We start from the raw sequence: 24,591 nt of genomic DNA, 5'->3' as shown, positions 1-24,591 counted from the left end.
ATTCCAGGAATAACGAACACTAACAGCACATCCGATAATCCTATCGTTGCGCTGAGGCGACGATATATCTGCCCCAATCATCAACCTTTAACATACGGACGGATTTACCGAAATTCCCTCTCACTCTGTCAAATGATTCATAAATATGAGGTCACATGACAAAGATTTCTCAGCATCTACCAATCAACTGTGGCAGAAAAGAGCTGTCTGAAATCTATTTGCGATTAGATCCTTAGATTCTTGTCCCGGCAATTGGTTTGTACTGTTAAAAAATTCCGAAACGTTACTGAAAATTCCTGTGTAACGTTTCGGGATTTCAATGGTTTTTATCAACTTCTTGGAAATATCTAGTATCATTGTCAAAAAGTTTCCTGAATTGCAACAAGTTGCACGAATGCAGACTTCTGTCTGTTGCAAAAAGAATTTTTAGCTCCCAGTTTGAAGATTAACTGAGAGCATTTATAAGATGTACCGTCTTTAATTCGGTTAGGGTTTGTCTGGTCTGATTAAGCCCCCAAAGGGAGCGAATGATAACGGCTCGTCTAAGGTGATTAAGCCTTGGACTACGTAACTTTGCAAGAATTGCAATCAAGTGAGATGGCTTAGCTTTGGTCATGTTTGCAATACTGCTTTTGGAGCTGTTATTATCCATACCTAAGATTACTCTGAAGATCCAGCGATACCACTGGCTTTACACGGGAAGATTTCTGGAATTTCAGGAAGGTTACTGAAATTTAGCGGAAAACGTTCTTAGATTTGGCGAGATATGTTCCTTGCAGAAATAGGGCACATCAACTGCCTATTATTTTCCAGGAACGTTTTTGAATCGTTTTTACAGTATATGACACAGACTCTTGTCACCCAGAACGTTTCCCTGAATAACTAACGTTTCAGAAGTTTTTTTTACAGTGAAATTTTTGAATTTAAAAAAATAGCCAAAGGGTAAGTCTATATTAAGAAGGTGCAGCAAGCGCACCGAGCGGCTTTTTTCTCCCTTTTAAGTTTGGTAGAAGCTGATAAAAGCTGAAAGTGACCAAATATTTTTAAGTAAATTAGAAAACTAAGAGGAAATCACTGTAACTCCGTTCCCATCATAAAGGTATATGATCGGAACTGGTAGGAATTCAGCTTTAAGAGTTTTATCTGAGCTTTGATGTCTCTGCCAGGCAGGAAGTTCGACAAGGTGGGAAACCTGACACAATGGTGGACGGATGAAATTCTGGAGAAATTCAAAGAACAGGCCTTCTGTTTCGTAGAGCAATACTCACAACTGCCCATCGAGATGGTAGGACAAAATGTAAGAGAATGTTTCTTTCATTTTTTCTGTTTTCTTATGCTTGTATTTTTCATAACGCTGAAATTCATATAGGGTCGCATATAAACAACCACTACTTTGCTAGAGGCAATGTAAAAAGTTGGAGCTGCTGATTGGCTACCTGGCTAAAACGTCACCCATCTGTTTAAAAGCTTGATTCGCATGGTCTAATAAATGTTTCATTTCGAAAGAAGATCTTCTAGACATTATTCGAGGAAAGGAGGGGGTGAATAAAAATCATACAAATGTGAATTCGGAACTTTTGAGGAATGAAATTTGTTCACATGCCTTAGATGGGGGGGGGGGGACATGGCCGACGCATTAGAGTCGTCTGGCCAATCAGGGGTCCCGAAACTATTATAATTTCCCTAGCTGCGTAAAAATTGCTTGTAAGGTTAGTTGAGGCAAAAGGAAACATGAAGTAGATGGAATCAAACTCTATTATCACACTTGTGGCAATTTTTGAATTTAAACTGTTTGTAAGTGACGACTAAGTAACATATAGAAGAAATTCTAGAGTTCCACGTTTTTAGAAACAATTGTGCAGGCGTCATCATTGTTTAAATATGATTCTGTAAAGAAAGTTGTATTTAATGTTTAGTGATCTTACATTTCCCTTTTCAGCAGGTCTACAAATGCGAAGTAACTGGTTTCAGCTAGTTTTACTTGTCTTGCGAAAGGTTTAAAACATTTAGTTATAAATTTCACCATTCTAACTATTTTGGATGTGCAATTTGAAGGTTTCCATTCACCCCGTAAATTTTGTACTCTGGGGTAACTGGAAACAGGAACTGTTCATTCTTCTAATGTTTTTGGAAGATTACATTTTGATGTAAATGACACCAATATGATTGTAAGTACATGAATTCTGTGCTTTCATTTTAAATGACGTCAGAATACTACAATGGGTTTCATGCAACTTAAGGGCTACATGTTAAGTATTGTTCGTGTAGAACTTATTAAGCTTCTATGTGATCATGTACTTACATCGTCTCATGGAAAAGTAAGTAAGGTGTTTACATTTATCCCTCACCTGGAAACCACATAATATGAACAAAACTTAAAAAAGTGGCAATCGAAAGCGTATTTCGAATCATGTTTATGGACACATAAATTATTTGCCCTTTTGTCCACGTTATCGAAATATGATAGTTCCAGGGACGATTTGGCCACCTGGATCGCTTAATATCATTGGTCAGCCATTGGTCATAACAAGCCATTGGTCAGATGACACTTGGAAACTACCCAATGGCTAATCTATCTGAAACGATTGAACAATTTGGGAAGGTCAACTGACCAATGGCTAGTTATCAATGATTAATGGGACATAATCCATCGGTCAGTTTTTGCACAAAACCCTACGCCAGCCACTCTTTTGCAATTTTCTATGCCTTTGTAGAAATGTCAATATTTCTGCAAGGGCGTTGGAGTGATTTTTTTCAATTCATGCCATGTTGTGTTGTTACATTTTGCTGGGAAAAAGGAAGTCCGACCCAATATTGGTAAGTATCTCATGGCTTTTGTCGCCTCAGTGTATGCATGTAATTATTACTGAAATGTCTCAAAAAGGTATTAGGATTTTAATAAATATTCTTCTAATGTTCTGTATGATATTGATTGTGGTAGCTTTTAAAACTATTTCTATTTGAAACATTTCCTTTCTTTAGGTTAATGGCAATAACACTCTCGATGACAACATCTGTGATAATTCAGGTCTAAAACAAGCATATTGGGTAAGAAAAAGTTCTTTCCAAAACTTTTTTATGAAACAGTTGAAAACACATTGCAATACTTTATTAGAGTGTAGTAATATACACCGTGGATCAGAACTAAAATCAAAACGTAAGGGCAAGTAGCAGAGTTTGATTACTGAATTGACCAACTAGGCATCTAGGGTCCCACTTTATAGTGAGTCTGAAACGGTTGGAATTGTTATAACCAACGATTAAAATTGTAAGGATTGACTAGAGAGGGGCCCCGAAATACTATTTCACTATAAAAACAATTCAGAAACGTTCCTAGAAAATAATAGGCAGCTGACGTGCCCTATTTCCGCCAGTGACATATCCTGAAAAAAAGCAGGAATATTTTTTGCTAAGTTTTGGTAATCTTTCAAAAATTATCCTTGAAAGTTTTTGAATTATTTGGAAATTTTCCCGGTTAAACCACCATCTGCCAGTTTTGTCGGGGAAACGGAATAATGATACCATTTAGTGATTGCTGAAGAGCTGAAGTATACTCTTCGAATAGTCTATGTTCGTGGTCTTGGACAAAATCCTGCTAATCAACTGAAATATTTGTTTAAAAATCCGAGGGATTGGGAATAAAAATCTTTTTTAGTCAATCATCCAAATGCGTTTTTCACAAAACTAGCTTATTTTGATTGACAGGATTTTCAAATGAACTTTTCAAATGGATTAGCTGTTGAAAGGATGTACTTGAAGCGATTTCCAAATAGAAATAAGCTGGGTAGATCGCGCTTTGGAGTAGCTATTGTAAACTCTTATTAATCGCAAACTTTTTCATTGCTAGCTTTTGCAAACTGATAAGAAACTATAGTTTTCTTTTGTCTTTTCACTTACCGGCGCGTATTCTCCCTGCTGATCATGTACATTCTATCCTCTTTTTCACGCTTCATTTCATTTGTGCGTATGTGCATGAACGCTCCTTGGAAATAATGGTCAGCTGATGTGCCCAATTTCAGTAAGTAACATGTCTTTGAAGAAGCAGGAAGACCACTATATCTCAGTAACCTTTCTAATATTATCCTGGAATCTTTCCTGAAGAATTCAGAAATTTCCTCGGTTGAAGCCGGTTATATCTTTGGAATATTCAGAGAAAACTTAAATTGATTTAATATGATAGCTTGGCGCGCTCTTGATTCACCAATAAAGCTCCAAAAGCATTATTGCTAACATGGCCAAAACTAAGACCGAATTGCAGAGGTAAGTATCAAGAATCTAACTTGCTGCAATTCTTGCACAGCTATGGAATCCAGTCTTATCTGCTCCCATTGGGAACTTAGTCATTTTGAACGGTCACTATCAAACCGAAGCCGATGCACTGAATAAATACGCTCAGATAATCTTTAAGCTGGGAGCTAAACTATTTTTAACTACAATGAGAAGTCTACCATTCGTGCAAATTGTAGTAATTTAGGAAACTTTTTGACAAAGACACTTGATTTTTCCAGGAAGTGGATAGAAACCTGTGAAATCCCGAAATGCTCCACGGAAATAATCAGTTACGTTTCGGAATTTTTTTACTATGAATAATTCTTTATCTCTATGTTTTAAGAAACTCAGCAAACCATAACTAACAAAGAAATGATAAAGCAAAAGTAATGTTATGATTCTTCCTTTTTTTTATCCCAGTTAAACGATAAATAACACATACTACCTGACCACTGTTGAGATGGAAAGGCAAACACTCGGGTTGAAGACCAAAATGAAGGCATCAATCACTTTGTAGGGATACCAGTTCACGCATTGCCCTCTAAATCAAGCAGAGGCACTCGGAAATGAACGAATTACGTGCATCAAATTTTCTTTTCCCCCTCATTCAGATAGAATCGTCTAACTTGGCCACTTGCCATAGCCGTGTCAAACGAAATCAGATAGTAACATTTAAAATATTACTTTAAAAATCAATATTACTTCAGTGTTATATACAATGTTATTAAAACTGTGATAAGGATTTACTCTGCAAAACAGGAATTAATGGTTTAAAAATTGTTAAATGTTTGCCCTTTTGTTCACAGGCATACAGAAACTACGTGTCCAGACATGGTGATGAGCCCAGTTTACCGGGAATCACATATTCCAATGTGCAAGTGTTTTTTCTTCAGTATGCTCAGGTATGAACTAAAGTGATCCTTAAAGATTTTATGCAAATTGTGGAATATATTTGTGTTCGAATGTCGCAGCGGATATATTTAAATACAAATTTGAGGGCTCGGAAAATACAGAACTTATTTCTTTTAAACATACGCAATGGATTTCTAATTGACATAATTGCTGAATTTTTGTACCATGGGGAAAAAAATCATCGAAACAAAAGCGAAAGATTTCTTTCATCAGTTTCTTAAGGTAGGCAAATGCCCTAATTTTCGAAAAAAATGATTATGAGATTTTGAGAAATTTAGAGAACCATAGTGTTCTTATTTTTAAATCCTTAATTGTTTTTTTAAATCGATGAATTATTGAGAATACTATAAAAATTAACTAAACTTTAAGATACTGCTTATAACTGAAATTTGCTTTTAGTTTCTTAATTTTCTCATAACCACGTTTTGAAAGTATTTACGCCAACAGCTCTAGCGAAAAAAGTATTCACTCTAAAGAGTTGTAACTTCGCAAAAATGGTAATTGAACGTATTACTGTGAAATAAACTACGAAATGTTAATGTACATCCAATACGTGATTTCGAAATAATGATCAATTAAACTTAAGCATGGTTTTTGGGGGAATTTTTCAAACATTTACCCATAAAACGTGTTTTTAGTTAATTATTTCCAAATTGGAGTTTCATATCATTCTCTGGTGTCTAACGAAGAGTTTTAAGTTTTAAAAATTATGAAACAAAAAATTTTAAACATTATGAAAAACAACACAAGAAAAACTACACACACACACGCACAAAAAGTTTTAAAAATTATGAAAAAGGGAATGCACTGGAAGCGTTAAAATAGTAGCAGTTCTTTGCTAAAAAATATGGCTTTTTTATTAAAAGAACCTAAAGAATTTTTTTTCTACAAATAAGCTGTCAAAATGTGTTATTTATGTCAAGTTTAATAATCGCATAAATTTCAGAAAGTGCAATGAATAGTGAAGAAAAAAATATTTAGGGTGGTGTTCGCCTACCTAAAAAAATATCAGTACAGTTTGAGTTTTACTTAAACGCATTTTAATCATTTACTAGGATTTCGTTAAACTTTTTCCAGGAACAGTGCTAACGTGTTTCAAACGTTTTGTTAAGCGATTTGTTGACTGTAAAATTAAGAATGTTTATAAACTTAAAACAAGGCAAACATCTTCCCAAATGGATTCCATTTTGGTCATGCGCAAAGGTTTTTTTTTTTTTTGAGCAATCACGATTGCTTATTGTTCTCATTTGACTGTTTTGATGTCCTATCTTTTTATTTTCCCAGCGCCACCCTCCGCACCCTGTCACCGTCGACCGGGTCCTTACGATGCTGCTCCTATAGCGAAAGCCGTCTCCAGGTTGCATCCATGTCCTACACACACGCGCATACATACACAATTACACACACACGCACGCACACACACACACACACAACTACCCACACATTCATGCCTGCACACTGACACAAACACATATGCCTACACACACATACACATACCCCCCCCCCCCCCACACACACATACACACATTCATATACACAACTACCCACACACTTATGCCAGCACACAGACAAACACACATGCCTACACACACATACACATACCACTACACACAAACACACATACCCCCACACACAAACACACACGCCTACATGCACACAGTTGTGATTGCGAAAAACATAATTTGAATTCAAGATGTCAAAATTCAAATTAATTTTTCTTTCTTTTTTTTTTTTTTTTTTTTGTCTTCTTGACGTCCCGCTCGCGAATTTAGAAACACGACCGCGTACGCAGGTCGTACAGATGGCGCTACGATCGCATTTCATTTGGCGCGGTTCGACTCCTCGCGTAAATGCGCCAAGGAAGCGATCGCTTTTGAGGTACTGGCGCTTGCGCAATTATTATGGTGTCTGTTTATTTACCTTTGTTGCTGGTATTTCGTTGATTTTGTGAAATGAATGGGTGTGGGGTCCAAATCGGTTGTTTTGCTACAAACTTTGATGTTTTTTAACCTACGAACAAAACTTTATTGACATTGTATTTCTGAAATATTCTTTTGTGAATTTATTCTTTGCATCTGAAAGTTCTGTGTTGGACTGCCGCACAGTGGGGCAAGTGTACGGAGAACTTGGACATTTCAGTAAAACCAAATTTACTTAAAAATGTGATAATATTTTGTTATTTAAAATGTAAAGATAATCAAATACTAAGTCATTAGTGCAAAATAAAACATTTAATTAACATTTAAAAACTATTTTTAAAGAAATATGTAACAGTATTTTAGCCAATTTCCATTCCATCATCTTCAAGCAAATTCTTCACTTGTTGTGACATTTCGTGGTGCAAACAGCAAATCTTTGGACGCAAATTTGAGATAAGAGGATCAGAATTGATTAATAAATTATTAAAAACGTCTCTATTGTTATCTATTCTGGACGTTTTCCTTGAATGCAATTTCCTATACGATCGAAAATACTTATGGTTTGCCTCTTGAGCGTCTTCGGAGAGTTGACCGATTGGTACTATAGCATACTTAGCTATTTCGGGTCCGTGTATAAGTAATTTATGCACTGTAACGGGCATAAAATACCAACCATATAAATTCACATACATCTGAGCTGTCTCTTTCGTATATATTTCACATTTTTTAAATTTCATCGTGAATCCAGATGAAATAACTTGCAAAATCGTTGAAAATCGTTTTATCATGTCAAGATTTATTCCGGTTATGGAAGCTGATAATTCTGCATTCGCAAAGAACTTTCGTGACGTATTTCCGACGTTGGATGTTCCATGGCCTTGTTTTACATAATCTACCATCAACCCCAGCTTAGATTTAAAGTCGTTTTGTATTCTTGCCTTTCTTTATTGTAACAATTCTTTGTGGACAGGTGACTTCGCACTCCACTCCTTGAAGTCAAGCCTATAAGCAATGTGTATGAGGCATTCAAAACAACGTATCCAACAATGCAGAGGTGATAAACCAAAACGAAAATGGTCTTCGTTAATTTCTTTTTTGTTCACCACACTTAAATTATTCATTTCTTTAGGTAACGCGTCGCAAATATAACAACGCATCGAGGAAGTAGTTTCCGTTAAGTAGTTGCAAATTTTGCCATCCACCATAGTTAAATGCAATTCATAATTTATGGTAATAACATGATCTTGATCTACGAGTATGTATGGCTGAAGGGTATCTATTTGCGATTGCACTTTTTCTACGAAATTAGTCGCTGTTTCTTTCGTTTCCTTTGCAAATTCGAAACTTATTGGTCGACAAAATCTAGTAGAAGGCTTTTCATTGATCCAAACCACCGTATCTTCATCTTTCTTGCTAATTTTAAGGGGGACTACACTAATAATAAATACCGTTGAGTCATCTATTTCAGTGCTAGAAGATTGTTGTACTGCGACTGGTTGGAAGCACCGTCACATCCCCATTTTAATATCATAGTGAGGTTCTGAAGGGAGCTTTTTTCAATTTTATCAGATAACAATTTTATGAATCGGGAAGAAGTATGATCTAATAAATTTTGTAAACCTACGTTAACTCCGAAATCTGTATCTTTTTCATTATCAGGATAGCACTCTTTTTTAGTAATTTGAATTTTTTTATAACTCAGATAAATGTTCCTGTCCAAATCTTTTGCATTTTTTCTGAGAGCATCATATTGAAACCTCGTAAGTTTAGCAGTTGCATACATGGCTAACATTTTTTCATTGTAGCCAGGAATATTATTAGGTTCAGAGAGATTTTCACAAAATTCTTTTATTATTTTAATATGCTCGGGATGGTTTTGGATAAAATTAAAAGTATATACTGCCTCGTCGTCAGACCTGAGCTTTTTGTTTAAGACAAAATTAAACATTTCGTCAGAACAGTTTCTTAAATGTTCAGTTTTTCTGCGTTTTTGTCGATCGGACAAATGTTTAAACGATTTCGAGCGTAATGGAGGAGAAATACCTGTTGATGAACAAGGCACAAGTTCATAAATGAATTCTTCCAAAAAATACAAATCCATATTCAGCCACTGTTCATTTTTCCTGAGAAATGGTTCCAAAGTTCTATTTGACGAAGACCACTTCGTTGATAAATAATTGCACCATTTTCTCAATTTATCTCTTAATGTCGTCTTTGTCGTATTTGTAATCTCAGAACCAAGAGTGTCAATCCATTTTTCTAGAGCCAGGTCGTAAACAGTAAAAGGAATAGAATTTGTCTTTAAAAAAATAAAAAGGTCACGGTTGGTTTTGAAACTCATCTTTCACCAGCAAGTCTATGGGGTCAAGCACCGATATCATTCAAGTTTGCTTACCAAAGCGAGCGTACACTAGAATTCGTATACACTAGAGCCATTGTGGAATTACATTGTTAAGTACAAAACTTTAGACTGCACAAAAAACGTATTTATAGATCACCGAATAGCAATAATTGATAAGCGAAATCTTTAGAACATAAACAACAATTCTAACTAATGCCAAGACCTATTTAGAAAATATCATTAAATGAACCATGAGCAGACGATAGATTAAAAATTAAAGTTAAATTCACTTTTCATCACAATGTTCTATTTTTTTCCGTTTATGGCTGTTTAATAACAGGCGATACTTTAAATTATTTTTTAATGACTTTTTACAACTTGGCATACACGAAAAAAAATCCGAAGCGTCACTGATTACTTTCGGATATTGGATAGCTGAACTCGGGGATTCTAAAGATGATACTTCAGAATAAAAGATGAAATTTTTAGGCATGATAATTCCTTCAGAATTTATTTTGGATAAATCTGCTGAAGTATTAAATGGATATTTAAATTAAAAAGTGTTTACTTTTGTTTATTAGACAACTTGCTGGACTAAAATCGAAAGTAAATAGCTTTTAATGCTCTAAAAAGTAAATAGCTTGCTGTAAGTTCTCCTAATAGAGAATGTAATAAAAGAAATCAGATGTTTATTAAGGACAAACGTTTGCTTTTTGAAGAAAACACTTTTCTTGATGTACATGTATAATATTTTGATCTTTTCAAAATATGCCTGCTCCTTATTTTCATTTTTACTCATTTTGTGATGTGTTTGTTATTGTGTACATACAATTTATGAGAAGTATTTTTGGAAGATTATTGTGTCTTTCTCGTCTGCTGTCACTTATAACTCAAAATAGTGCCAATTTTTGTAGTCCCCGAAATAAGCAAACGAAACCATGCTTTTAAGCATCTCATATGATTTTGTCCCACAGTCGACAAATGACACAATGAAACTGATTCCTCGAAGTATTTAATTGAAATAATTTGCAATAAAAAGTAAACAAACTGAAAACTGTAAACATGTTTACTTGATTAAAGTGAAAAAACCAACGGAAATAATACGTTTCGTGCAACGTTCATTTCGTATTCGTTTCGTCGTCCTCGTAGTAAAATATTTACTTATCTTTAATTTTCAATATCTTTTGAATAGGCAGGTTTAGGCAAAAACTGAAACCGGATTATGAAAGCTAAAACTCTCTACAATGCTTGGGATATAATAGTTTTGTTAGCGTTTGTTAGCGATTTTCGTAATTCAAAAATACATTCAAAATACTTTGAAAATTATCTCCAAAATTTTCGTATTTTCTAAGAAACGTTTTTGGGTGTTTTTCTTATTTATAAGAAGTGCATAAAGCCCAGCACATCACACTATTAAATTTGAACAGTTCTTAAACAAGTTATCTACTGTTTACTAAATTGTCTTCTAACGAAGTAGCTAGTTAATTCTTCGAATTCAAGGTATTATCTTCGGGTAATAATGTTAAAAACTAGTAAGATTAGTGGGAATATGTTCTTAGTTTATCAATACAACAATAAAAATGCAAAACTAAATGGTTTAATTTTCCGCCCAATGTCCAAAATTAACATTAGGCTGCCCCACTGTGTGCCGTTGAGATGAAAATTAAGAATGTTTCGATTTGTTCAACTGAACATTACAAAACATTAGAAATTAATTCTTTAAAACCACGTTTGAATGGATGTGGTGTCAAAATAAGTTATTTTGCAACAAACATTTGCTTTTTTTTAACCTGCGGACATATCTTTATTGACATTGTAATATTCTTTTGGGAATTTCTTCTTTGCATCTGAAAGTTCTGGGTTGGATTGCCGTTGTGATGAAAATCAAGAATGTTTCAGTTTTTAAACTGCAAATTGCTTAACATTAGAAATTGATTCTTCAAAACCACGTTTTAAACTGCATGTATGCAATACATAATTATTTGCAGATACTTCATTAATTTAATTGCTGATTTTTTCTTGGTTTATCAAAAGTAGTGATTTTATTCGTTTAAAGTGTCAGCTGAAAGCTAAATTTTCAGCAATTAAAGTATATTTGAGGTGTCAACAGAAAAAAAGAAAAGATTAATCTAGTTTGTAGACATAGTTCATTAGTATTTAAAGGTACTCAACTGGTTATGTATATCGTATACATTTCAGCAACAGCCTCAAATGATTGAATTAAAATCCTTAGTTGTATTTTTAACTGCTTTCTTCTTTTACTGTGTTTTTGTGTGTGTATTTTTTAAGTGAAGTCAAATCTCCATAACTCGAAGTCTCAGGGGACCGGTAGAAAGCTTCGTGTTATAAGAGGTAGCTCAAGTTAACAGAGGTTCCTACAGTATTCTCAAGAGTTTGGGGCCCAGTGAAAAGTTTGAGGTGAAGGTATATTCAGGGGTTCCCACCCCCTAAGAGCAAGGGCGCACTCCCCCTAAATATCGGAAAGACCCCTCAAAACAGCCCCCACTCACTAAAAATTTTAATGTCGCACTCTGCGTCATGAACCACCCCCCACCCTCCGCCCTAGGTAGGCACCCCTGGTATATTCGAGTTATAACTCTGTGAGTTATCGAGACTCGACTGTGAGTAACTTTGATAGGACAATGACCAAACATAGTGACAGTAAATAAAATGAAAATCGTCACCAAGGTTAGAAATGGGCCTGTTAGAATATCATACAGTCTCGATTACTCGAATCTTATTACTCGAATATTCTTTTATCTCGAAGTTTTGAATGAAGTGTGAAGTGAAAAAGGGGGCGCTTGAAACGAGCGCGAGCACTGAGAACACTGCACAATGAAAAGCATGTTGCAAGGACAAATGTTTCAAGGGAGGGTTGATTGATTTCATTACGTATCCTTTACTACACATCTTTGTAATCTCCCTTCAGTTAGCATCGAAGATTGCCTAAAAAGGCCTTTTTTGAACTTCAATATTAAAAATTTACCATTGGGGATGTACCCCTCCCTTATATTTTTCTGTGGTATGCTGGGACAGGCTGAAAGTTGTAGAGGGTGCTTTGCTGGGTAGTCGAAGAAATATACTGAGAAGCTGTCTGCATCGAGATTTTACAAAGCACCTAGGGCTATAATACTGCTAAAGAAATGCAGAACATGTTGTTTAAGCTGATGCAGATTGCACTCTATTGAAAAGTAATGAGTTGTTTATTCAAAAGTACAGCATGCTCTATGAATCCACAGCAACAAAAAGCCTTCGTGTTTTAACTGTCCTATACAATGTCGCCCCCTACCTCTTTCATATGGCATATCTGGACTGTGATGCTGTTATATATGCACTTCTGACCCTTTTCAAAACTTTTCCATATTTTTTGATCACCTTGTATGTCGCATATCTTGTATCGTAACTTTACACCTCAGAGCCTGACTAACATGAGCCCAAAATTTGCAATCTTCACTTTATTACTGCATTGAATGTAAAATATCATTCCGTGTCAACATATGAGATCCTTATTCTATGAAAGATATTCCTACACAAATATTTAGCTGCGTTAAAAGAGCGCAAGTCCCATCCTTTCTATGCCTCAGACGTTTTCGACAAGACGTTCTCAGACAAACGTTTTCGCTCTCTCCTGAAAAGTGACGAAAATGGACTAACTCTAGTCTGGCTCAGAGGTATAGGTATTATAACCCTAAATTTGATTTGTTCGCATCAATACATAAATATCAAAACATTTTATTATTTTAGCATAAGCAGAACAGGTCACCAAATTAATTTTGTGTTCATTGTCTTTGGAAATCATAGTCGAGGGTGTACACACACACAAATATCATTAGCAGTTAACTCTGAGCAAAATTAGCAAGTTGTTTCTTGCATCCTACGATATTAGGATCCCATTCTTTCCTTCTGTGCATCTGAGATGAAACAGTCCTTTTTTTAACTTCTCTACTCTCAAATAATAGATATCAATTAGAAACCTACTGCAAGTAGAATTTACACTTAAAACAAAATATTGCTTTTATCTCATACAAAATGGTTCTAAGAGAGGAAATTAAAATAACTGACTTAGAATGTATTAAAAATGAAGTGATTATTTAATTAGAGGGAGAAATGTGTTGTTTAATTTGTAGGCTAGTTTTATAATTCCATTGAATTTTTAATTGAAATCCGTGTAATAATTGCACATAAAAGATTTAAATGCTGCACATATTTTCCATGATTATTAAAAAGTGCTTTTAGTAAATGTTAATTATGGTTTAGAAAGTTCTTCTTACCTTGCTTGCCTTTCGTATCTAATATATTTGTTTACGTTTTAAGTCATGACACATGTGTATTTTTGTTTCTAATATTATCTGTAGTTCTAAAAGGGAAAAAAAATGTTTGAAAAATGTTCTTTTCGGTGCACAAGATAGTGTTTTGCAAAATTATTAAAAACGATAAATAAATAATTGTATTACTACATGCTTTTATTTAAAAAAAAAATAATAATACAAAGCGCTATGGCTTTTTGCATTAGCTCTATTAAAATTAATTTTTTGAGTTAGATTACGATTTCTTTCGGCTTTATATTGTGCTTTGCACTTAAAGGTCTCCCTGCGGGGATTCTGTTTGACCTTTTTGGCATTCCACTTCGTCTTGAAATAGATGTCGGTTGAAGTTTTATTTTTCTACCTTTCCGTCTGGGTGGAAAAATTTTACTTATTAAATTTAATTTTTGATTCAATTATGTGCCCGTTTTGATATTTTTTACATAGTCAACTTTGTTAATTTTGTTTTGTCAATATTTTCATATGACACTAGTCTTTTTATTTCGTCTACAAATAACTGCTTATCTTCAGCTGAGGCATTAATAATTTGAGAACTAGTAGAGGGAGCCTGCATTTCGTTTTTGATATCTTGATGGTCAAAAGTGTCACTGATTTCATTGACTTCATTGTCTAATATGACATTTTCAAGTTCCATCTCAGAGAGGATGTTTCAGTTAAGCGAAGAAAAAAAATAGGGGCTGGTTATTTGGGACCTAAAGCAATTTTAGCTAATTCATGCCTACCTATATAATTCAGTTTGGTATTATTAGGCAATATAAGTCCATTTTTATCTTGCAGCAAACATTCGCAAATGATGTCATTAGTAAAATAGAAATAATTAGGAAAAAATTAAGAATTTAAGCGGCAATCGCGACTTGCGCTTGTGGCTCGAAGGTTGGCGATGAATCCCTTCCCGAAAGTTTCTCCTCGCCAATCGATCGTAGCGCCATCTGTGCGACCTGCGTACGCGGTTGTGTTTCTAAATTCGCGTCCCGCTCTCCTTGTTGGTGCTCCAGTAAGGACGTCGCTTTGGAAGTACACAGCTATCAAATTTCATGAAAAAGCAAAATTTTATTATAATATGAATTCCAAACAGTAAAAACAGCAGTATGGATGGAATTTTAAAGAGCAATTTATTAAAGGTCATGCGAAAACACTTTATTAGGTTAAAATTGCTGTGTAATTGTCGTGTCCGGAGTTCCATAAGCACTACGAAAATATTGGATGTCATTGCCTCCAAAGGTTGTACTTCTTTATGAATTACGCAAGGACAGCACAAGAAAGATTTACAGCACATAGAGATTAACTAACACCCAGAGCACTGGGGGAAATCATCGACATCTGGCACATGAAGTGAAGCTCATACGACCGAGCCACGGAGGCCTCTAACGGTACTGCAGTCTATGTACCGGGTGATCCAAAAGTAAAGACCAACTTTAAAAATGAATAGTTCGAAAACGAATGAAGATAAAAAGATGCGGTGTGCAATGCAATACTGTACGAATCCGAATAAAGTCGGGTTTTGTATGGCAACGAATCTAAAATAGTTCTGTTTTCGACCAACTTAACAGATGGAGCAGTTCCTTTTATTTCTCCATAATTCTTATCATACAGTTTAACTAAACGGGTTTTCTCAATTATGGACTGCATTTCGATGCATATTAGCTTCGACTACCATTACCCGCTTCCATTGCTCCATTTTATACCGTTTGTTGCTTTGCATGATCCTAGATCAGAAATTCGACAGCGCCATTTGTTGGTCAGCAGCTGAACTATTTTTGTTCAATGAGCATCACAAAATGCTATAAATGAAAAAGTAACAATTACTTTGATCACCTCCGCCATTGGGTAAGTGACAGCCAATAAAAAGTCTTGTATTTCGTCAAGTTTTAAATACACTTCATATTTGAGACTGTAGCACCATAATTCAGAAGAAGAGATTTATTTAAGTGATTTATATAACATTCATTCCTTCAATTACTTTAAATTGAATGATGATCTAAAATAATATTTTTAATCTGTAGCTTTTTTTATTTGTAGATTTGGTGTGAAATTTTAAGCAAAGAAGCCAATGAAAGATACATAAAAGACAACCACAGTCCTGGAAAATACAGGTAGCAATTGCTCTTTTTACTTATTTTAGCTCATCCCGTAAATAATTACATACTAAAAGAAAATGGCGAAATTCGGCAAAATGTTTCGGGGCAACGTTACGGGATTTCATGGGTATGCACAAGGTTGCCTGTGAAAAACAAGTATTTTTGCGGAAAAGTTTCTGAATCACTACAAGTTTCATGAACTCAGACTCTCAATTGTAAAAAACATTTTTTACTATCACTGCGAATATGTGCTTAGCTTCTTTAGAAGTCGTTTGGCAATCAGCTGAGCTACGAACCTTTCAGATTTACCGAGTTCCAAACGACTGAGAAATGCGGTCTCTGAATATTGTAGCTTTCCAAGAATTGCAAGTAAATAAGTCATTCAGTATTTTCTTGCAATTCTGCCGTAGCTTCGGATATATTTGCTTTAGGATTTTTCTGCTAAGACATAAAGGGTTGTTATTATAATAGCTGTTATTATAATCATTTCCGATTTATCTTGATAGTTTCTGGATTTAATCTAGGAACGTGACTGACTTTAATAGGAAAGGTTTCTGAATTATTCAGAAAAATTCGAGATCAATTTCAGGAAAGTTACAGACTTTTAGCAGGAAAATTTCTTGCTTTTTGCCAGATACGTTACGGACAGAAATTAGTCACACTAGTTTCCCATTATTTTTCTGGACCATTCCTGACCTTTTTACAATGTTTCCAACAATAAATCTTCTCAATAAATTGGAATAAAAATACTTTCGAATATAATATTAACACGACTTACAATTATGTAAGAAAAACATAGGAATTTTACTATTCATTTATCACTTTAATTGAAACTCAAAGAAAACGAGTTTAATAATGTTACTTCTTACATATTTTTTGCCTTGAGACTTATGTTTTTTTATCTTGTTATTTAAAAAAAAACAATTCTGTTTCAAAAACAAAATCACTTTGAACTTTCATCTGCACTGTAAAAAATGTTGTGTAACCTTACTCCATAAAATCGGTGGCAGCTTAGCTGCCTCCAATTTTTTGGAGTAACTTAACTGATATAACTGGTGTAAAGTTACACACCGCGCGTGGAAGGTTACACCAGAATTTTCCAGTGCACCTTTAAGGGAAATTCGGTAGGTTTAATGTAATTGAACAAAACCTTCCTGAGTTATTAAGATTCAGAAGCACCAGTGCACCCATGGTCAAAGCTGCAGCTATCCAGAGGCTTATTTGCTCTCTTTGCGAGCATAGTTGACCTGGATGACTTGTAATTGAACTTAAAGTCGATATACTAATGAAACACGCTCGGTCGATCTTTAGACCGGTAGCTAAAAATATTTTCCACAACAATGAAAAGTCTGCATTCGTGCAACTTGTAGCAATTCAGGAAACTTTTTGCAAAGATACTTGATTGGTCGTAAAGCAACAGTTATTACCGCTTGGCCACAAAGGTCGGTTTTCGTTTCTCTAAAAAGAGTTTACCAGCTCTGCTGCTAATCTCTACGCGTGCACTTTGAATTCCATTGACTGCTGGGTGGAACCATAATGCAAAGTTGCTGCAACAATTTGAGTTTTAAAACAATGATACTACATATTCCAGAATTCATGTAACGTTACACCCATTAATACTGGTAACCTTGCACAAATTTTTGCAGAGTAGCAAAGCAACTCAAAACTAACAAAAATCAGTTGCCATACATTCTAAACTCATAATTGAAGTATTTCGCTTTAAAACCTGCATTATCGAATATTTCTCTAATTTTAACTATAAATTCTTGTTCTTTTATGGATTATCTCATTTGTCACCAAGCATCGGCCAAAAACTCTGTATCCATATCTGCTTCTGGTGATAAGATTATGTGTGTTTGACTGGAGTAGTCTGAATCAGACACATATTTTGGCATATGTTTCACTTTACGAAACTGAACTTCTTTCACGGGAAAGATTAACTAGATGTAAACAAAGAATTGCTCCATTTGGCGACCTCTATCACGTGCTTGGCTTAGCCAGCCATAAATTGGTGCCAAGCAAAATGCGAATCCTATTGGTTAACTCTTTTTAATTGAAAAGAAAATCCTCAAAAGTGGCATAGCAGCAAACAGTCTGGAAACCTTTTTTGTTTTCTTTCGGTATACGTATCACTTGAAAAGAATGTAGGTAAAAAGAAAATGCATCCAAAAACCTCACATAAACTGCCAATTTCCGCCTTCGTAATTTCATTTCATAATATTGTGAATTAATGCAACTTGAGCCTTTTATAATTTCCGTACTGTTCTGAAAGTAAAATAGTACGTGAAGAATCGCCCTCTTGCAGTTTAAAAGTTGTTGAAAAAAGTTCCCTCTAGTAAATGATGCGTATTTACATCCAAAACTTAGTTCTTGTTCTAACAAAAGTATTTTGAGAGCCCTATAGTTTTCAAAACATATTTGGGTGAATCTACCGTCACACGTTTTTTCTCACGTTTTTATTCATACATACAAATTACTCATGGCTGAGAGTTAAAATATGGTGCCCTGGTGAAAGCATTTATTTGTGATTTGGTAAATAAAAACAGTTATCAAATTTTCATTTTCAATTACTATTTTTAAGTGAAGTTTTTACTTGTAACATATATGAAGCACTTGTGTATCTCAGAACCAGAAGGACGTAAGTCACATTATGTTAACCCTAGTAAAAAGTTGAAAAGGATTTTTCTTTTTAAGAATTAAGTTCACGTAGCTCGATACGGAATAGGCTGCTACCGGTCATTATACAAAAAAACGTAGGTTTTTGAAGTTGAAATTCATGAAAAAAAAAATCTTCAATTTTCTTAAAAGTTACTTTACAATTGTTCCTTTTAGGCACCTTTTTACTCTCACATAGTTAGTCACATTCTTTATTGGTTATTTTGTAACTTTCTTTTGTAGTTAAAATTTTGGATGTGAACGGAGCGTAATGGATAGTAAATATATATTTTAAATGTTATTTTTAAACTTTTCTTTTTAAATAAACATTGCATCTGGTATGAGGAACACGATTTGAACTGATTAAAATGTACACATCTTTCCTAAAATGGATTTTTAAAGAAAGTTGTATGCTCTATTTCTCTTTGTATATCTTCCATTACATCTATACTGTAACGGAGGATACAGAAGCGGAGGATACAAATACTTATGTTTTGCTATGATCATTGTGTTGATTTAGGGTTAACACAACATGTTATTTAGAATTTACTTTTAAAAAAAGGGATTCAATTTTAACTATAAAAATTTTTTTGTACACAAACAATTCTTTCCTTTTTAACTCAAGAACGGAGGATACACAAAAATAAGGACCTATTTGACTTCAAAGAGAATAATGCTAAAATTCTTTCACACTAAGTTCTTTAGCATCACTATGAAGACCCAGAGTTGAAAAGGGCTAACTTGTGATTCTAAACCTCTGTAATGAGTTGCCAGTACTGCCGCCTATAGGAAACTATATTACTTAATTAAATCCTGAACGGAGGATACAAGAAATACTGTGACAGCGATTCAAAAGATTATGAATGCTATATATTTTTTAATTTTACAACATAATTCTTTTAACCTATTAAAAAAACAGCGAATGATTTAAATTTCCCTTTTTTTTTTTTTTTTTTGAGTAAATAAATAAAAAAGTACATGGGAAGAAATGTGTTGAGCCATGTAACGGATGCATAAAAGTTTCCAACCGTTCAGTGAAAAAAACATTTAAAACGTTTTATAACATCATTAATTTGTATTGATCATTTTCAAAATTTGTTATACTTTTCTAAATATCATAAAAAATTGCTTCAAAATAAATATTTTTGAAACAAACCACCCTGGATCTAAAAAAGCACGTTTTCTGTAGAATGACCCCTACATAGAATGCACTAATAAATGGAAAATTGCATTTTTTTTTACTTACGTCAGTCTGACTCTGAGGTACAAACTTTGATCTTCAGTTTTAGGCCTCTTACATACGTGGCAGTTAGTTGAATCAACTTTTCGAAAAAGTTGCCTATCAAATAGTTGACTAGCATTTTTTGTTGTCTCCACCCGTGACAACTTAGTTGCATTAATTTTTTCTTCTGATAAGTCGAATTTATTCGAACATCTGCTACGCAACGCTGTTAAAACAGAAGTGAGTTGACTCCACCCGTGTGTAGAGCGAACTCTTGGCGATGTCCCAAAAAACTTGAATCAACTAAAATGTTGGTTCAACTCTTCGGGATGAGAATGGTAGCGGCACACGTGCCTGGCATTTCTGCCGAGTTTATAGTCGTGTTACGGATGCCTTCATTTCTCTACTCGGTTACGCATCTTGATAACTGCTAGTATGATTATTGATTCAACTAAAGAGGCCTTCCATCAGGAAGACAGTAAATTTCTCAATTCTAGAAAAATATTTTCGGAATCTATTATTGCAATTTTTCAACGTATATTTTTGTTTCCTACTAGTTACAGTATAACTTCAATTTAACGATACCCGATTTAACGATTTCCTTAATTTAATGATACATTTCACTGGTCCGGATTTAACTGCTTTGAAGATATATGCTCCTCGATTTAACGCTGACGCCTTCAAAAACCTCGATTAACGATATCCCTGATTTAACGATAACTTTTTCCAGTCCCTTGACAATCGTTAAATTGAGGTTGTACTGTATTTCTTAATGTTAGTTTCAAAACAAAGCACATATTGGGCCGTTCCAAAACAAAGCACATATTGGGCCGTTCCAAAGAAAATCAAACATTTTATCCTGTGCGTGAAGCTCTACATTTTATTTATTGAAAGTTTTATTGTTAAAATACAAAAAGCATATCAAGTGAAGATATTTTATCTTTCAGGGCCAATATTCCATTGATGAACTCGCCAGAATTTTCCTCGGCCTTCAACTGTCCAATCGGAAGCCCAATGAATCCAACAAAGAAATGCAGACTTTGGGGTTAAATTGAATGCACGACAAGTTGACTCACCCCTTTGGCATGTTAGACGACGCTGACAAAAAGAACATTCTCAAACAAAGTTGAACTTTACATTTGTACCTGAGACATGTTGTAGACTGTTATACATAAGGAAAAAATTTACTAAAACAACGAATTCGTTGAGCAAGCAAAAAATGGCGATGAGTTTAAAATAATTTTTCTATGAAGTTCACAGTTTTCTGTAGCTATGCAAACATGCTGCGATAGCTACTTACAGCAATATCGGTTACTGCTTACATGTTCCAAAGAAATGGCACTAATCAGAAGTTTGTTCAGCAATTGGATCGATAGATAGACACTAAGAGAACACATTGTATTCTTTACAAGGACTTTTCTCAACCAAGTTGCTGTTGTAATGATTCAACCCCAATTTGATTATTTTCAACAGCAGCCAGTTCTAAGTAGTTTTTTCGAATGTTGAAAAAAAATAGCTGTGTGATAAAAGGAATTTCAGTAATTCGTTTTCTAATCCTTTTCCGGATATTATTTATTCACAGCAGGGAGCGTATAATATTTTTTTAATGTTCTCTATAAGAGTAAATTCAAAAATATTTAGACTGGAAAATGGAAATACACTGATGTCCATAGCAATTTGCAATACAAAGACGAACAATGGTAGTAACACATGAGAAGTAATTGGGATGGTTCCATTCAAGTTAATTTTCTGTTTGTTACTTTTTTGAATTAATTTTCAGGTTTTCAAGACAAAGAAAATGCACGAAGTATGATTCATTTCGTAGTTCACCCTTTTGTTATAATAATTTATAGTACGTAGAGGGTCAATTAGAAGAAATGGATCAATGTTCGCGCTTTAGGCTGAATTCATTTTTGAAATACATATTTTGTAAGGAAATGCATCGATAAGTCTTTGAATATATACTCAATTAGTGACAAGTCGTCCGGTTTGGAACGGAAAAAATAAATAACACTTCAAGTTCGTTGAAGAAAGTTTGCACTTCGCTTGAGTTCATCGCCCAGTTTAGCGATAAATCGTGTGTGGTTCTGTAAAAGCAATAAAATTACTCGTAACGAGGTTTCTCTGATCAATAGCACACACTGTCCATCGCGCTTTCAATGTTGAAATAGTATGTTACATGTTAATGAACGCTGTACAACACTCCTCTTCAGAAGTCCTCTTCACTATTGTTGACACCCCGCCAAATTACAAAAATCAATTATTTTACACGCTCGTCAGTTGAAAAATGTTAAACAATGAACGATGCTTAACAAATTAAACTTCTTTCGACAACGCTAAACCCTAAAATGGTTTCTCTTATTTATAATAGATTTTGAAGTAGACTCGTCAAAAGGCGAATACCAGCAATCGTGATGTGGACTGAAACTATAGTAAGTACAGCGTAAAGCTCCACAATGCAAATAGAACCACAAATAATAATTAGCAAGTGAAATCTGTCTTTAACAGGCGCGAAATTTTGAACCAAAGTTTCAGAAAATAATTTCTTATATTTCTGATTGCAATGGACGATACTGCTGTTTCAATCTCCAAGCAACCATCAGCTAAATATACTGACAGATCCTGTTCATGTGTCAATTTATTTTAACGTTAAACAAATGTTCCATAATGTGCTGCATAATCCATAAACGACTTCAATGGAAAATTCTTACATAGTAGTAGATCTTCCTTATCCGATATTGCTACAGTTCTTTCTGTCTTGACATACCTCTAAAACTTAATGTTCTAACATAGTTATTGGTAGACGAATTCCCCGCAATTATGTGTAGAACCTTCTTCCGTCCAATCTGTCCACCCAGGTGTAGCTATATTGGCGTTTCGACCAAGTCCTGTAACGATTTTGGGTAACAAAAATGTTTGTGTCAAACTGCCGTATTCTTAAACAGTCAAGTACCGTAGAATGGGGTGGCATTTGGGACAGCAGGGGTGAAACTGTGCCAAGAAGAATGTGTATAACAATAAATGATCGGAAGCTGTTTTTATAACAGATGGCAGGTTTGAAATGTACTGTACTCTATTTTACCATTCTCGTAACTTAAGCTATTTGATTTGAATTGGTATTGGTACAAAGTTTGTATCAGTAGAGGTTAGATTGGACCACATCATATGTACCAATATTAATATAAATACGTTAGATTAAGTTACGCGAATGATAAAGAAGAGTGGAGCACAGTTTGAACCTTTGATCTGTTATAAAAATAGCATCGTTTCACTTATATAGTTATAACGTAATCCATTTGGCACAATCTCACGCCCGCTGCCACAAACTCACCCCCATCTAAGGGTAATGAATTTATTGTAAGAGCTCACAAAAAGGTAAATTGCAATTTTCATGTAACTTAGTCTTAACGATTTTCATACAGTTTAACATCATTAATTTTTAACCATTGGTTCTGCCAAAGTGAAAAACATAGTGCATAATCAATGTATAAGGCTTAGATTTGATATTATTTGCGAAACCCGATGTAGTTTTTATAATTTAGTACTTCTTGCATTCAGAAACTAACTTACGAGGTTTAAAGGATTCGGTGTGCCTTCTCGGTGAGCAATTTTTGTGAGCAATTGTGTATTAAAAAGGAATACAGATGAGGCAGTGAGAAGCAAAGGGATGTAAGTGGCAAAATTAAAAATTTGGAGATAACCAGAACAAATGGTAGGTGAACCCCTCCTCTGTCTTGGAGCAAGAGATGGTACTAGTAGCCTTGGCAGGTGCTGCTGTACAGCATGATTTAGAAAACAATGTCAATGAAAGTCTACCTAGAACGTTATCTTTAAACGCGTTTTACTTGAAACTTGAAAAAGTTCACTTACATCCCTTTGCTTCTCACTGCCTCAAATATGGTTCTAACTCATAACTACATTTAAATCTGACTTCTTAACGTTAAAAAAAAAAAAACTTTGAAATGGCGTTGTAAAAAAAAAAAAAAGATTTTATTTGTCCGAGAACTTTACTTATTTTACAAGAATTTATAAACGTTTACAAGAGATATTAAGCTTATAAATCTGCTCCAAAATATGTATTTTAACTACAATAAAATTAAACATGAGTTGTAAAGAGACTGAAAGAAAACTCAAGCTTCCAATGAACTGAATAAACAGTATACCAAGCGTAACAAAAATGTGATGCTTCTGTACTTCAAGTTAAAACATCCTGAATGAAAGTGAAATACAGAATTCACACCAATCAGGTTTCCTTGACTTACTCTATTTTTGTTTTCCTAAGTAATTTTCGAAAACAAAAAGTTCTGAATAAAATTTAAACTCAAACACTATTTTACTCCCTTAAATAATGGACAAACTTCTTCCAAACACCAAAAGGTTGTCGGTAACACAAAGAAAAGGCCGAGGTATTGTGTGTCACAAAAACTTGTGTCATTCTTGCAAATGCAATAATATGTGAAATAAAATCTAATACACTTCTTCTTTTCCAGTTTCTTTTCTTATTTTTTAACACAAAGATCTATCTATATTATAACTCCTGAAAGGAACATACTGTAAAAAATTTGGTGTAACCTTGCTCCAAAAAATCGTTAACAACTTAGCTGCCTCCACTCCTCTGGAGTCACTTAACTGATATAATTAGCATAAAGTTACACATCGCTTGTGGAAGGATACACCATGATAATTTATTTATAGCGTAACGTCTCAGTAATATAAGCGTAAGGTTACACCAGAATTTTTGGGTGCACCTACTCTCTGCTCTTTCTAGGGAAATTCGGTAGGTTTAATGTAATTGATCAGAACCTTCCTCAGTTACAAAGAAAGCAATGCAACAAAATCAAAAGCTTAAACAAGAATTGACTGCAATTCT

General features: G+C 34.3%; 1 protein-coding gene across 1 annotated transcript in view; it reads left to right on the top strand.

Moving 5' to 3' along the window:
* LOC129228361 (endothelin-converting enzyme 2-like) overlaps positions 1-21,344 on the top strand; it is a 238,409-nt gene extending 217,065 nt beyond the window's left edge. Inside the window, 5 exon segments of the mRNA XM_054863040.1 lie at positions 1,167-1,297; positions 2,983-3,048; positions 5,076-5,171; positions 15,786-15,859; positions 20,669-21,344. Coding sequence (XP_054719015.1) covers positions 1,167-1,297; positions 2,983-3,048; positions 5,076-5,171; positions 15,786-15,859; positions 20,669-20,771 — 470 coding nt within the window. The 3' untranslated portion in view covers positions 20,772-21,344.
* The last annotated feature ends 3,247 nt before the right edge of the window (positions 21,345-24,591 follow it).

The sequence above is a fragment of the Uloborus diversus genome, chromosome 8 (assembly GCF_026930045.1).
Source record: "Uloborus diversus isolate 005 chromosome 8, Udiv.v.3.1, whole genome shotgun sequence".
NCBI lineage: Eukaryota > Metazoa > Arthropoda > Arachnida > Araneae > Uloboridae > Uloborus > Uloborus diversus.
The sequence above is the reverse complement of the archived record's forward strand: the minus strand, read 5'-3'. Positions and strand labels throughout refer to the sequence as shown.